The sequence below is a fragment of the Acanthaster planci genome, linkage group LG19 (genome assembly GCF_054643075.1).
Source record: "Acanthaster planci isolate LZ-2023a linkage group LG19, COTS_SCS, whole genome shotgun sequence".
Taxonomy (NCBI): domain Eukaryota; kingdom Metazoa; phylum Echinodermata; class Asteroidea; order Valvatida; family Acanthasteridae; genus Acanthaster; species Acanthaster planci.
Genome location: NC_141795.1, coordinates 9,012,565 through 9,027,726, shown reverse-complemented (window position 1 = coordinate 9,027,726; position 15,162 = coordinate 9,012,565). Strand labels below are relative to the sequence as shown.

Sequence of the window (15,162 nt, the reverse complement as noted above, 5' to 3'; positions counted from 1 at the left end):
GTTGTTGTCTGGTTTTGCCTTGATTAGATTCCTGTTTCATTTAAATTCAAAGCGTGGTATTGTAATGATGCCGTTGAAAACTTAAAGCATGTGATGTCACATCATTCAACTATAACCACAGACACTGAGCCGCAGTGAACAGTGTTGGAATTGAAACTGTTGCCCTTCACTCTTGATGAGAATTGCTTGGGGGGAGGGGAGCTCTGAATAAATACGTGTGATATCATCGGGCGCTTCCATCCCAACCCACATGCTCTTGCATTTGCTTGCCGAAATTCCAGACTGAGTGCCAGACAGAGTCACTGCTTTCATTTCCCCCCAACACAGTCGCCCTGATCTGCATCGATCATAATTTACCGAGTGCTTTTAGCCCTGGTGGCTGTTGCTGTGCAGGTGCCAGTTCACTGTAAAGGAGGATGCACTTGATCACTGAGTCCAGCCCCCATAAAGGCCACTGTACATTGGATGATTTCCTGTTGGCATTCATTCAGGATGCAGGGACTTAATAATACGTTAGAGTGGAGGCCGTTTGTGTATTAATGAGGTGTGCTACTGTGTGTGGGCTCTTGAACTCAAGAAAAATAATGATTGCCTTTCCTCTGTGATGACTTCGCTTTTATCTCTGGGTTGTTCAGTGACTTTAGTCACTCTGTCATTGAAAATTTGGTTCCAAACATCATTAGTAGTTTTGTTAATACATGGTGCCACGGGTGACAATATATTTTCGAGTGCACACTTCTCAAGCCATAGATGATGTCAAGTTTCAAGAACCCCGGGTATTACGACAAATCGACTGTGAAGAGCATGACTCTGTACCTTTGATCTCATGGCCGATATGTACCTGTGTTCCATCACACTCCATTCCAGACATTGACTAATGAAATTCAGGATGATTCATCAATGTTGCAAACTTGCAAGGCATTGTGCACATTGACAGCATGTCAATAGTCGTTCCTAGAAGCATAACCATTAGTAATGGCTCCTATTATCATGCAGTGTAATGCTATTGCAGGATTGGCCTATTGCTGTTTTGCTAATTTTAGCTACAGGAAGGAAGGTGATAGCCCCCAAAAGCTCATGAATATTTTGTGTTGACCATATTGCAGAGGCTGTCCATTTCCAGGGTGCAATGGAACAGGTAACACCAATGGCAAATCCAAGCTTCATAAGTCGTAAGTCTTTCTTTGTACTTGTGATGCCTTTCAAACTTAAATCATTCTGACAAACTTCAAGGAAAAATCATCAGTTTTCAACACAGTTGGAAACAAATGTATAAATAGAACAAACTGCTTGAGAGAAGGCTTTGGCCCCTTCTTTATTTTGATGTCACTGTGAACAGCAATTGCCACAATGCTGCCTGTACAGGTGAGGTATCCTGTGAACATGCAGTGCTCATGCACTGCTCATGCACTGCGGGTGCGTGGACATTCATGTACATGTATGTACAGTAGTTTAAGACAAGTTACAGCAGTGTTGTGTTCGAGTCCATCACAAGTCCTTTCACAACTCTTTTCACAAGGCCAGTCATAAGTAACGGTGATCATGTGGGAGACTTTAATAGAATTTTTTTTTTTTCCTTTTCTGCAGGCTTTTTGAGTGCCCAAGATGCCCCCCAGGTAAGCGACCCCCTAAGCCTGGTAACCGTCGGCTTAGTACCCATTCCTCGTCAACCTCAACAGGGAAAGGCTGTGCCCATGCCCCCAAATCCCCCAATGAATCCCCCTTTATCCCCAACTCCCAAGACCAGGGAGGATCTAAAGTGTCGGATTTGTCCAGTACACCACTGCTAGAGCCAGCTCAGCCCCCTACCCTGAATCTGCCAGACTGCTATGACCCCAAGTACAAGCCCCGAGGTCTGGTGGACGGACTGAGCCGATTCTTCACACCAACCAATCGCAGGAAGTCGAGGAGCTCCTCACAGTCCAGTATGACCTTCTACCCCCACAGTCCCCCGGCCCGGCCGCGACCAGTGCAGAAATCAAACAGTGATCCCACCCCTCCGGCATCTAGACCTAGTGCTGGAGCCAAACCAGCCGAAGCAGAAACCAAAGAGAAAGTCAGCAGTGCCCCTGATCAGGACACTTCGCGCAGTGTTGGCAAGCAGAGATCGAGCCTGCCACTTCTGGTGACCGGCAGCCCTGCTCCGCCGCAGCTTCAGTCACAACAGACAACCCAAGCAGCTGATGACAAGTCACATTCAAACTCCTCATCGCCACACTCGCAGATCATGCGCACGGGTAGCTCGCAGCTGAAGAGTCTGTTTGACGGCCTGTCCCACCTGTACGCAGCCCCGACAGAACCTAGGAAGCGGGGACTCTATGGGTTCCCACCCATTTACAGCCCTCAGAGGAGACCCCGGAAGACTCCCAGTGCCGAGAAGGTCTCCCCAAATGGGAATAACAATAAAAAGGGTGGCTCCTTGAAATCCAGAGGAGGTCTGTCAGCCAGTGCATCCAAAATTGTCAAGAAGGCGCGAGCAATGGGATCAAAGAAGACAAGACCTGTGGCTGCTAAGACAGCACCCACCCAGAGGCAAGTAGCCGTTAAGAAACGCCCCGCGAAATCAGGAACGTCTGCCCCGACGGACAGTGCAGCATTGTCCAAGCAATCGACCAGCACCAAGAAGTCCAGTAAGCCGCCATCTGGTAAGACTTGTGCGTGAACTCTAAACAGGGCATGGTGTGCTTCCTTCCCACCAAGCTACCAATCATCCCTCCATCCTCAGCTAGTTCTCCCATTTCTCGCTGTTTCTGCTCGTGTAGAAGTAGATTGCTTGTTAGTCACTATCCTGTGTGCATCTTAACACCTTGTCAAGCCCGCTGATGCAATAACATCTAAAACAGAATGAGTTTATTTCCCAAAGTGAGCTTTCTGTCCTCGTGTAACTGCTCTTGTTTCTTTGTCTTTCCAAACTTGGGGACACTTCTTTTTCTTTTCTTTTTTTTTTTCTTTATCAGTACCTTGCCTTCATAAAAAAGAAAAGAATGAAAAAAAATGACGGTCTCATAATTAATCCACCACCTGACAAGTACAACTTGGAGCAAGTTCTTCGTTAGCAGTTTGATCCTGAAATCCGTGGCCAGTGTCAGAAATGCCAAACAGATGACCTTTGTGGGCACTGAGCAAATTGTTTTTCACAGAAATTTCATGACTCATACCCAAAGGTCAGTTTGGGTCGTAACTTCCCTTGCCTACCTTTCAGATTTCCAAGAACCTCTCTTCAGAATCTTAACTTCTGAACCTGAGAAATGCAGATTGATTGATTGATTTTTTTTTGCATACATCTTGAACAGCCTTTTGAAATAATTTAGCCCATCATACAAGTGTTGAGAATACTCTCGAAAATACTAGACTTGTCAACCAGAGTATGGTTTCTGACTGGTGACATGTTCACCTGTCTTGACATAAAATTGTACTGCTACTTCCTCCTGCAAGCCCTAATGACACACTGAAACTGATCAAAGCTGGCTATTTGACACATGTACCAAATGCTCTTTCATGGTTGCTTAAGTGGAGTAAGTGCTATTGAATAAGCACATTTGTACATCCTGAACTTCTTCACTTTTGTTTTCCTTCTTGTTTTCCACTGTTTAAAAATGATGAGCAAAGCCCAAAGTCAAGTTAAATGTGCGAGTTTGAAGTTGTGTTATCAGTAGCAGTGTATGGTTCGTCCATGCGATTTTTAAAACTTGTTTTTAAAAAATGGTTGATGTTTACATGTACTAGCATTTTCAAATCCCCCCCCCCCAAAAAAACTTGCCTAACTATATTGGTCATACATGAAGGTTTTTAAAAGATTGAACCCAAAAGCCACGTCTATCAGTGCGCAGCAAATTTGGACATTTTTGTAAACGTGCTGGCTTTTTTAAAACCAGGCTGGGCACTTGCCTCCTCTCCCCCCCCCCAAAAAAAAGGTTCAGAGTAAACAAGACAAAATACAACAGAAGAGATAGAAGGGGATGCAAATCAACAAATTACTTGAAAGAACCTTGAAATTAACCCCATTCCGCTGTTGATGTTTATTCAATTGTTACTGAAGAGTGATTTGCCCCTCTGGGAATCTCTTCTTAGAAAAAGATTTCTTGCCCCCACCTTCCAACACTCCCCTCCCCCCCCCCCAAAAAAACTTCCTGGTCCATGTGGGTTACCTTGGTCATCGACAGCAATCTCCTGCTACTATCTCAGACTGCTTTAACCTCCAGTGGGAAATATAACATGACAAGGCTGGGCTGGTTTCTCTCATTATTTGCCTTGAGCCAGCCCCCAGAGATTCCATTGAAGCCAGGGGCGTTATGCAAACAAATCATGCACAGCACAACACCAGCAAGTAAGGCACAGAGGTAGTCAGGCTTGAAGGATTGGTGTGATTTTTTGTGTGTTCCTTCCCCAGCTTGGTCTTCTATTGTCCCGCACAAAGTTTAATGCTTTGATCTTCTCACACCTTCATTTGCTCCCTCAGTTTGACTGTTTCTTCTTTTTTTCTTCTCCATTTGTACTGATTGCATTTTCTGCATTATGTGTGTTTTGAATACATGTACAGTACATGACATGCTGTGCATTGTGAATACTTAAGGGTAATTCCAGAAGTTAGGGGTCCATTTTTTATGTCTCTGTTGCATCTGACATACAATTTTGTAAGTTCAGAACACATTTCTAATTTCCAAGAGTGATGAATTACTGCAAATTACCTGCCAAACAAATAGTAATAGTTTGAAATCCATTCTGGTGATATTTCCATATCAAATAACAAAGGTTAGACGTAACAGGGACACGAAAATGTCACACTTTTGGACCCCTAATTTCTGGAATGACCCTTTACATGAGCCTAATGGTGTGTGCATAGGGGGATGTGAGTTTGTTTCTGCATTCAATTGGGGACCCTGAACACGAGAGGACAATAAGGTCCCCGATTGACAGAGGGTCCTCGATTGATAACTGTGTACAAAACATATGGGTGGTCTTCTAAAAAAGTTAGAGTACGAACAAAAGAGGAACAATAGGGGGTCCCCAGTTGCAGGCAAATACACACTTGCATGTGTGTGTGGAGGGAGTGGGTGATTTTGGTCTAAATTTAGACCAGGCTGGCAGTGGTAGGATGTGATTCATGTGGAATTCCCTTTATACGCATTTTAATGGCACTGTTGTGTGGAATAACTTCAGTACAAAGATGTCGGCATGTGAAGTTCAGGTGATTCATGTTAAGAGGCATGGAACATTTCATGGAAAGTTTTGACATAACAGCTTTTATACATAATTCATAAAGCTCTCTCTGTCCAATTTGGTTATGCTTCGTTCTGCAGACTTGAATGTACATGTAGAGTTTTACTGGGCCAGTACCCAAATTTCATGTTGTCCTTCATGCTGATTTGTTTCATTGGCTGATTTGTCTTTGTTATATAGTCCACTGTTGGCAGGGGCTGTGGGCTGGGATTTCCCATAAGATTTGACAATTCACGATTATTTCTGCGAGTGTGCCCTGGCCTCGCAAAGTTGAATCGAAATTCCAGTTTTTGCAGTTGTCTTGCGACTCGCCAGGTTTGATGTTTGTGGGCTGCTCTCGCCATAACAACTATGTGGAATTGCCAGAACGGGTCTCAATAATCAAAGCCTGTTTTTTGTTTTGGTGCAACCCACAGAGTCCATACCCTCAACCTCCCTGTCCCCCCCTGCCCCTCAGAAGACTGTCCTCCCTCACGGCGTCACAGAGCGAGATGTTGAGATGTTCCGGGCAGCACAGGAGAGAGCCATGATGGTAATTATGTCAGACTACTACAAACAAGCCACACTGGGTGTAAGTCAACCATTTACCTCAATCAGACCCTCTCTCTGTCCGTCTCCTCTCCCCTCTGTCTTTCTCTACCCTTAGTCTGAACTTCCTTTGAGGCTTTCTCAGTGTGTGATCCAGATGTGGAGGCTTCTGAACTTCTGAGTAGTCCGCGGCATCAAAACACGCGGGACCAAAATTGTGCATTGAGATGCGGTGTGGATTCATTCTGAAGGTTAATTTAATCTATATGCATCTAATGGAGCGCGCAGAAAGTGCAGTTGAAAGTCAAAGCATGCTTAATTTAGCGTCGCTTCGTTGAATCCATATTCTGCATCTAGGAAGCACACGCTTTGCCAAAGGACATTCTCGAAATGATCTCCTTTTGTTGCATGTCCTACGAGGGTGCCACAAATATTCAACTTGTGCATCCCTGAAATCCTGAAGCCAGAAATTCACACTGATCACATTGCGTGTGCCTGCACTGAGAAATACTGTGCCACAGTGGTATTTTATGTTTGAGAAAGCACGTAAATGTGAGTTAGTTTAATAGTCGCATGCATGCTGAAGCCCGTGCACAATGAGGGCATGCGTTGTCATTTGACAGTTCGCTCAACTTGTGTAGGTTGCATGAAAAGTACCTGCTTTTTTTTTTTTTTTAAAGTAAATTGTCCTGATACTTCAGTAGTTTCTGTGACCAACAAGTAACCAACCGTATAGAATTAACTGAGTTATGGTGTCATAGATGATAGATCTGATATCCTTTGATGTTTTCAAGTACATGTAGCTAGCCAGACTTTTTGTGAAATGGAGATTAATGAAGCCAATGATTTTCCGCAATTGTGGAAAACGGATGAAATTTGAAACGGAATCCATTGCTTGAAATGGAACTTGCAAGATTTTCCAGTGAGCATGGCTTACAAGTAAAGAAAACTTTCCACACAGTATTAAATATTACTGCCAACCCAATTCTTATATAAAATGCTTCCTTTTGATGAATGAATTGTGTTTGAAACATGCTAAATCGCACCATTCCAGAACACGATTTAGTCAGCTGCGCCGGTACCATTACTTGAATATGTGATGCAGCAGCCGGCACAGCGTGGGGGCACGGTGCGCACATTTGCCATTCACACGTGCACCTATACTAGCAATGAAAGCAAGGCACAAACAGCTTCATACTCACACAGTACCAGAATCTGCTTATTGTGCATGTGGGGAATTCAGTCTGTGAATCTGCGTAGACACCTCGAGACGAGGCTAGTACTGCATGGCGAAGCAATCAAACCATGGCAGAAAAGTCGAAATGGAAGACTAATTACATTTGTCTTGAATTAAACGAAACCTAGTGAGCTTCTGAATTTTGTAGCACTGTTGCCAAATAAAATGGCGGGTGGATGTCCAATATTAATATAATTATTGCGATCAGCGGCTGTTCACGCAGGGCCTACTCTGTGGCTGAACATGTATTAAAAATCCAATGTTTTGTCACGAGTGACATATGGATTGTCCGTTAATTATTAATCATAGTAAGTTTTTGACGATCGTGCTTTGGGGAAATCAAGGAAAGGATGCCATATTCGTTGTGTAGATTTTTAAAATTTATTTTCACAACAGAAAGTTAGGAAAAAGAGTTGCAAAACGTTGCACAGTATTTTCAAGCAATGGTTGTTTCTTTCCGGGGGGGGGGGAGTAAGGTAGGGCAGATGGTTTGCATGTAGAGTTTATGGCATGGTCTCCTTTCTTTCGCCTGCAGAGGTATGAAACAGAACTTGAATTTCTGAAGCAGAATTCGAGATTTTGCAAAACGCAAAATACCCGTTTTTGAAACGGAAAATCATTGGCTCTAGTTATTGTAGATCTTCAGCTTGATTGCAACTCTTGACAGTGGTTTTGTAGAGTGCTTACGTGGCTGTAGGTTGTGAACGGCGTTGCATGTTTCTCTTTAATCAAGAGGTCTGTTTGCATGAATGTATTGAACAAAGGCAGTGCAGGAAATGGAAAACCTGCAGCTCATTAGAGGTATAGCCAACACGAGAATCATCTGATCTTTCTCGACATGCGGCAAGGCAGCGCATGAACTCCCAATAACAATTGCGAGTTGCCCCACACCAGTTGCAAAACGCAGAAAATTAGTTGTACTGGTATATCTAAGTTGACTGGATTGAAATAGATGTTTGCCTTCAGTGCGTGGCCTTACCAGGTGAGGAAGCTGACTGTAACCTTGTCGTTTGTGTTCAATTTACCGGACCGAAATTGTTCTCTTGCTAAACGACAGAATAGTTCAACTTTACTTGTCAGGGAAATGGTGTCCTCTGCACCATGGCACCTTATGTGCTGCCGGAAAGGTTCCAGATCCCCTATGCTTCTTAGGGTTAAAATGACATCCATAGTGTACTGTATACTGTATACAGTGTACTGTATGGTACAGTTACTGAAGCATACATGTGCAGTATGCAGCCTCTGTCAGGACTTATAAGCTTTAGTACTTTCACGTTAGAGGTAAACAGCTTTTTTCTTTTCTTTCTTAGTGGTACTTTCAGAGGTGAATAGACTTTTTTTTAGTACTAAAATGTCTGCTGTTCTCTGGTAGGCTGTCAAATGAGAAAGAGGGCACATTGTCAATTTCCATGAGATGTAATTACATGACCATAGTCGCGTGACTAGGGGCAAATACAGGTTCATATTGCTGGATTGCTTAGCATTTATTTGTAACATCTCCAGGTGCATGAATGTACAGCCTTAATTATTAATCGTTGGTGTACTGTATTCCAGCATTTTTGAGTTTGAAAAGAAACTTGTTAGAGCTTTTTATTTGCAATGAATTTAGAAACGAGTTATACAGTTATCTTGCATGCACTCATTAACCGTTAGACTGATTAGTCTCTGTAAGATATGTGTAGTCTTTACAATGCAAAGTAGGAACTTCTCAGGGTACTTCAACCAGCTGATTAGGTTTTCCTGTTGAACTTGTCTGAATGAAACTCTGTAGCAAGAAAGTATATCTCAGGCATGCAACTTTTATATGGAGCTGTGTGAGCTATGTCTGAGCACACTGCGGGCCTCAACATTAACCCTAACCCCCGCCTTCTTGCTGGAGACCCGCCCCAATCCTCCAAAATCCTCCAATGGGGGAGGGGGAGAATTGGATTCTCCCGCAATCCTCCAAAATCTACCAAAATTTCTTGAAAATTTTACTTGGAAATATGCCTACTGCCTCAATCCTTCAAAATCCTGCAGCGATTCCTGCCATTATGACGAGGCAATGTGAATGGCATTCTTGAGCAGTGCGGTTGATTCAAAAGAAATATCGGGCTGAATTTATGCAGGACTAAGCAAAAAGACACAAATTCTAACCCTTAACCCTTCATGCATTGCATCCTTTCCAATAAGCCATGCACTGTTGCCATTTATCCTCAATCTTCCCAAATCCTCCAAAACTGCCCAGAGGATTTTGGAGGATTGAGGAGGGTTAGGGTTAACCGTTATCAGGTATGCTACTTTTCCTCGGATTAGCTGATTTTTTTCATTTTTTCACTTCATACTCATGCCATTTAAGATGAAAAATACAGTACAAAATCTTGTAAAGATTTGAATTTCCTTGTTTTTTGACAAAGTCCAAGTTGTGTGCCTGAGTTATCCAATTAACTTTGTAATACTTCTGAATTTCCATATTTCCGGCTTTCCCGGTTGCACACTACATGCAGGTATTTTAAAAGTTCAAACTTGGCGTAAGTGCTTGTACTTTATGCTTACCGTATCCAGGGGAAAAAAGCCAAATGCCCACAACTAGCAACTATTTCCGTTTCTGTCCTTTAAACATGAAGTGCTGCATTGAGGCACGCCTCTTTCTATTCATCTCTGTGACTTGGAGAGGGTCTGTTAAGGCTGGCTTGCATGTTTGTCATTTTACGTTTGCCTTGTGCTTGTGGCTTGTTTGTGCTTTTCAATGCTAGTGTAGTGTTAGACATGTTGCATGCAGTGTTTTGCACCACCAATAGGGGTGCGCAAAGTTGAATGATCAGCCATTTTGTATTGTTCATTTAACCTTAACCGCTACCCCTTAATCTTCCGAAATTTCACAAAAAGATTTTTGCAATTTTTGTAGAGGTTGTTCCTGGCAGCCATCTTTCCAGTAAGTGTTTCTGTTTCACAGGGATACCCCTGTTGTGTGTATCCTCCATATCAACAGCGCTAACCGGAAAGACGGCTGCCTTGCACAATGTCAATCGCGCAAACTGTGAAGATTTCATGAGTGGGGTGGTAAGAGAATTTTGCTGAAGCTGCACATGAAAAGGACAGTTTCATTTGTCTCCAAGGGCGGATGTTCTTTCCGTTGCACTAATTTCAGATGTTCATTATGTTATATAACACCTGACTAAATGCTGAAAATAGTCATTGCATCCTGCATAGATCCCCGAAAGAAGAAATCCTTGCATCGCCTACAAGTTCATAAATTTCTTCTTACCGCGGAATGGAACTTCTATTCACCGTGGTCTGTTGTACAGCGGTACCATGCATTGGGATGAATAATTCAGTGATACTTGATCAACGACCCCCCAGTCAAATGCCAGGAATTTTTCCAGGTGTTGTCTAAAAAATTCTGATTGGAGATGCCCAGCAAAACTGCATTACCTAGGCTTAACATCCCGAACTTTTGAACCCTTTTGAGTAACAAAGAATGTGTCATTGATTTGCTGCATGATGTTGGATTTTAGAGGATTCAGAAAACTCTCCATACAAACAACAAATACATGTACTTTGGGGTTGGTACACTCCCCCAGTCTCAGGGGAACCAAAAAAAACCACATTCTGACCATCAGCTTTTCCAGAGCAATGACACAGCATTAATTTTTATCCCCCAAAGTCAAACATGCTTCTGCTTATTCTCGTGTGCCATCTATTTCATTAAAGTCATGATTAATGTGGTTAATCTCCACTAAAAAAAAGTCGGGACTTCCTTTTCATGCAACAAAACTGTTTTTGTGCATACATAAATGTACCTGGGAAAATGTGCTAATCATGTACGCACCTGTTGTCATAACCTGCACAAGTGGATTGACTGATCGAATTTATAGTTGAAATGGATGCTTAACACACAGCCTTTCCAAGATTTGTTTTTCTCCATGTACTGTTCTTATTTGGGAAGTGGGGGTGGAATCTTTTTCAACCTTAGATGAATCCACAGATGTTTCACTGGACACATCCTGATGGCCCCCTTGAATGGCGGTAAGCATTGTGTTGGGTTTTGTATAGAGCAACTGTCATAGAACAGTGGCTCAGTACAGTAGCTGTCACAATGCTTACCACCATTATAGGGGGCCTCTGCAAATAATCACTGATGGCATTACCATGGTCACCGCAATTGCCTATAGATTACTAGTAAGCCTTTCCTCCGCCAGAAGGTATTCATATTCCCAGAACGGATAACCTTTCCTAATTACATGTACATGTATCTTGCTTGAAATGTTTAAGCTGCAGTGGCTTAGCTCCAAGCCCTTGAAGGCATTGCGGTTGCCCTGCCGTTAAAGAGCAAACTCAGCTCCCAACCGTTCTCATCATTATTCCCCTGCAGCAGACGAGCAGTGCTGAGCCCCAGCAGATGGACCATCAGTCGCGGTCCCCCAGCTGCATTGAGTTTGGCCGCTATCACATACAGACATGGTACTCGTCGCCCTACCCTCAGGAATATGCCAGGTATATTGTTCAACTTCACACTTCATAGAGGGTTACCAGGGTGTTGCATATGTATGAATAGCTTCTGTGTTGTATGCTGCAGAAGGTTCGGACAAAAACCCCTGAGGTAGCGTACACAGGAATCCAATATCTTGAACACTGGTTAACATGAGATGCACAAATCCTTGTCATAATCACAGATTGCGGGTATCGGTATTCATGTCGTGCAATAGATACACAAAATTGTTTCTTCTGAAATCTGTAAATGTATTATCTGCCATCACTTTTGTGTCTAAAATTACCGCATTGGCTTGCTGTTTCAGGTTACCAAAGCTTTTCTTGTGCGAGTTTTGCCTGAAGTATATGAAAAGCAGAAGTATCCTCGTCAGACACTTGGTAAGTAAGGCTGCTTTGATTGTAGCCCCAAATTTAACATCAAGTTTCCTATGCATACATGGTGTAGAATTCAAATGACGCTTGAGGTTACTGGCAATTACTGTGCCAAAACAGTGTGGTGCTCCAAAGATTAAAATGTTTGGATAACCAAAATACCATTCACTTAGTACCAGAACTAGAAAGCAATGGGAATGTTATTAGTTTGCCAGCGTCAGGTTTGGATTAAAAGATGCTGAATTCTACCATGCACAATTGACGACGGGTGACCTTTTCAAAGGTTATAGTCTGGGGCGACCATAACCTTTGAACTTACTTAGTTTTGCGTACGCTGTCATCTGCAATTCTGCACACAGCACACTGCCACCCAATACTTGATTGGAAAGTTCTTTTTCCTTTGTTGCTCTCAGGCCAAATGTGGTTGGTACCATCCCCCCGCCAATGAGATCTACCGGCACAATGACCTGTCTGTCTTTGAGGTGGACGGTAACGTCAGCAAGATCTACTGTCAGAACCTCTGTCTGCTGGCCAAGTTGTTCCTAGACCACAAGACTCTCTACTACGATGTGGAACCATTTCTCTTCTATGTCCTGACCAAGAATGATTCAAAGGGCTGTCATATTGTTGGCTACTTTTCAAAAGTAATTACCTTGTTTTAATTAAGTAATCATTGGTATAAGGTGCAGTGAAATGAATATACATACAATCACAATAAAATCCTAAATTACTTTTGATAAGTGGCTACTGATTGATGAATTCATTTCTTATCCATCCTTACTTTCCTGCCTGAAACTTTTCCTCGATATCAAAAATCTCCTTGTTGACATTCGTCCTTTCTTGACAGTTTTCCAACATCAAAGTGAAAGCTCATGTTGAAATGATGATGACCTAAGCACATTTTTAAGTGGGAGAGAGAAAAACGTGAAAATTGTGAACTGGATGGCTTTAAGTTGCTTGTGAGTAGTTGAACTGGCTGGCGGAACTTTTTACTGTGAAAAGAGCCTGAGAGATGTTATCTTGTTCCTCATGTACTCCCCCTAGGAAAAGCACTGTCAGCAGCGTTACAACGTATCCTGCATCATGACGTTACCCATGTACCAGCGGAAAGGATATGGCAGATTCCTGATAGATTTCAGTGAGTAATGCACTGGCAAACATCAGTCCACGTTCGTAGTTGCTTTGGCCCACCTACAAGGCTGGAGCGTGAAGTTCCCATGGAGAATTCTCCAGATATTGAAGAATCATGCTGTGCGCTAAGGTGGAATGATAAATGAGTTTATTCACCCCAGTAGTCCCTGTTGGAGTGGATTTATTATGTTATCTGTGTTTGGCACTATGCTGCAGGGATGCCGGATTTGGGCAAAAGCCTGATTTCGGGGTTTTTTATGCAACATGTTGGGCTAATGTCAAGCCTGAACAAGTCATGTTTAAGTCTCTCTGGTCTTACTTAAAGGCAGTGTATAAGAATGTGACCAATATCCACCATGCTCGTCCTGTATGTGGACAAAGTACATGAATATCATACCAATCAATTATGCAGAATGCAGCAGAAAAAGATCCTTCATTAATCTGCACAAAGTTCCAAACTGCTGAAAGGACAGATCCCAGAAATCCAAAATCCTAGATTGGAAAAACTTTGTTGTGAAGTCTTCCCCAGTAGGTTGCAGGAAGGCAGATCTGGATGTTGTAACTCTTCTCTCTGTCACCCTCTCCCTGTCTGTCCAGGCTACCTGCTGTCTAGACAAGAAGGCCAGCCAGGAACCCCCGAGAAACCCCTGTCAGACCTGGGTCGGGTCAGCTACAACTCCTACTGGCGCAGCGTCATCCTGGAGTTCCTGGACAAGAACGGGGAGAACAGAAAGATCACCATTAAAAGTGAGTGCTTTGTAGTGAGAATTTCTCGAATTCCCCCCCTTTTTATTGACCTCTTTACAACCAAGCGTCTTCTCAATTTCAATTTGTGGATTGTCAGTCTCAGTTTATTAATGTGCTTGATACCGTATTATGTTTAAATGTGTAGCAGTTTTCTAAATTGGACTGGTTTTTGGCCTGCTTTGTTCAAATATTTGTGCGTTAATCTAGGAAAAAATGAAAGTGGGTGTCAGGGACAACTGCTTTGCCTTCCTGCTGGATTCCTGTGCTCCCAAAGCAAGTTGCTGTCTGAAGCAATTCAAAGTTAATATTTGCTTCTCTGTTGGCAGTATTTGACAATGTGTAACCAGTTGGCAGTGGTTCTACACACACATATTCACTATTCAGACGAGGACTCAAATGATTCATGTCTGGTGCAGTTGTCAGTTTCCATTGGTACCCTCGCTGACTCCCATAAGTTATGCCCCGTTTTCCCCCCTATATGCATCACAACATCGCGGCTACAGCAGAATTTGATTCGAAACATTTCCGGTGAATAACACCAATCATTTGGAATGACTTGATGTGACAGGTATCAGCCGAGCGACCGGCATGTGTCCGCATGACATCGCAGCTACACTGCAGTCACTCAGGATGATAGGCAAGAAGGATGACAGGTAAGCGGCTTAAGACTTGACAGCCTGTCATACACAAGGGACTCTATCCCTGAGGAGTTCTTTGTTGGAAGGGGTGTAAGCACATGAGCTGGGGCCAATTTCATAGAGCTGCTTAAGCACAAAATTTGCTTAAGCGTGAAAAAACCTTGCTTGACAAATCAGGTTACCGGCCGAACCTCTGTATGATGTATATTGGTTTGGAATGGTATTCACCTGTCCTTTGGTGAGCATGACAATCACATAGAATTTGAGCTGGTAACCTTTGTTTTTAAGCAAGGTTTTTTGTGTTTAAGCAAATTTTGCACTTAAGGAGCTCTATGAAATTGGCCCCAGGTGCGTTCTATTGTTATGAAATATTAGTGCTTAGATCAAGCAGTGCAGTGACATTGGTTGAGCTGCAATACATTTTGAGCCAGTAACATTACTGACTGTTGTGTTGTTAAGCATAGTTTTTGTTGTAGTGTGTTTTGTAGTCTGAAACAACTGTTTATTACACAAGTTGACGATGAATTAAATCCCATGGAAGATAATTTTGAGTCTGTGGTTTTTGTTCTGTGAACGATCTTGCTTGGATTTTCTGTTGATCATATCCGTCCTTTTACTCTTCTGCCACTCGTCAGAATCGTGCTGAAGTTACGTCACAAGTTAATCAATGACCACAAGGCCAGAGTGGCCAGGAGTTCCCGTATTGAGCTGGACGAGGACTGCTTGAGGTGGACACCACTAGTGGTCAGTGGTATGGCCATCATGGAAGAGGAGAAGGAGGTCAAGCGTGAGGTATAGTCTTTCATTTCCTTCATT

The 15,162-nt window shown here is 42.9% G+C and overlaps 1 protein-coding gene across 8 annotated transcripts in view; it reads left to right on the top strand.

Annotated features, from left to right (window-relative positions):
* The window catches only part of LOC110984920 (uncharacterized), a 55,594-nt gene that overhangs the window by 22,706 nt on the left and 17,726 nt on the right, over window positions 1–15,162 (top strand). For 3 of the 8 annotated variants that reach the window (XM_022245561.2, XM_022245557.2, XM_022245558.2), the window contains exons 8-17: window positions 1,107–1,172; window positions 1,588–2,645; window positions 5,637–5,791; window positions 11,340–11,461; window positions 11,764–11,836; window positions 12,244–12,474; window positions 12,875–12,968; window positions 13,559–13,708; window positions 14,277–14,361; window positions 14,982–15,138. In XM_022245561.2, the coding sequence (XP_022101253.2) occupies window positions 1,107–1,172; window positions 1,588–2,645; window positions 5,637–5,791; window positions 11,340–11,461; window positions 11,764–11,836; window positions 12,244–12,474; window positions 12,875–12,968; window positions 13,559–13,708; window positions 14,277–14,361; window positions 14,982–15,138 (2,191 nt within the window). The remainder of the gene's footprint in view (window positions 1–1,106; window positions 1,173–1,587; window positions 2,646–5,636; window positions 5,792–11,339; window positions 11,462–11,763; window positions 11,837–12,243; window positions 12,475–12,874; window positions 12,969–13,558; window positions 13,709–14,276; window positions 14,362–14,981; window positions 15,139–15,162) is intronic. The other 5 variants (XM_022245560.2, XM_022245559.2, XM_087130081.1 and 2 more) reach the window with 5 other exon arrangements.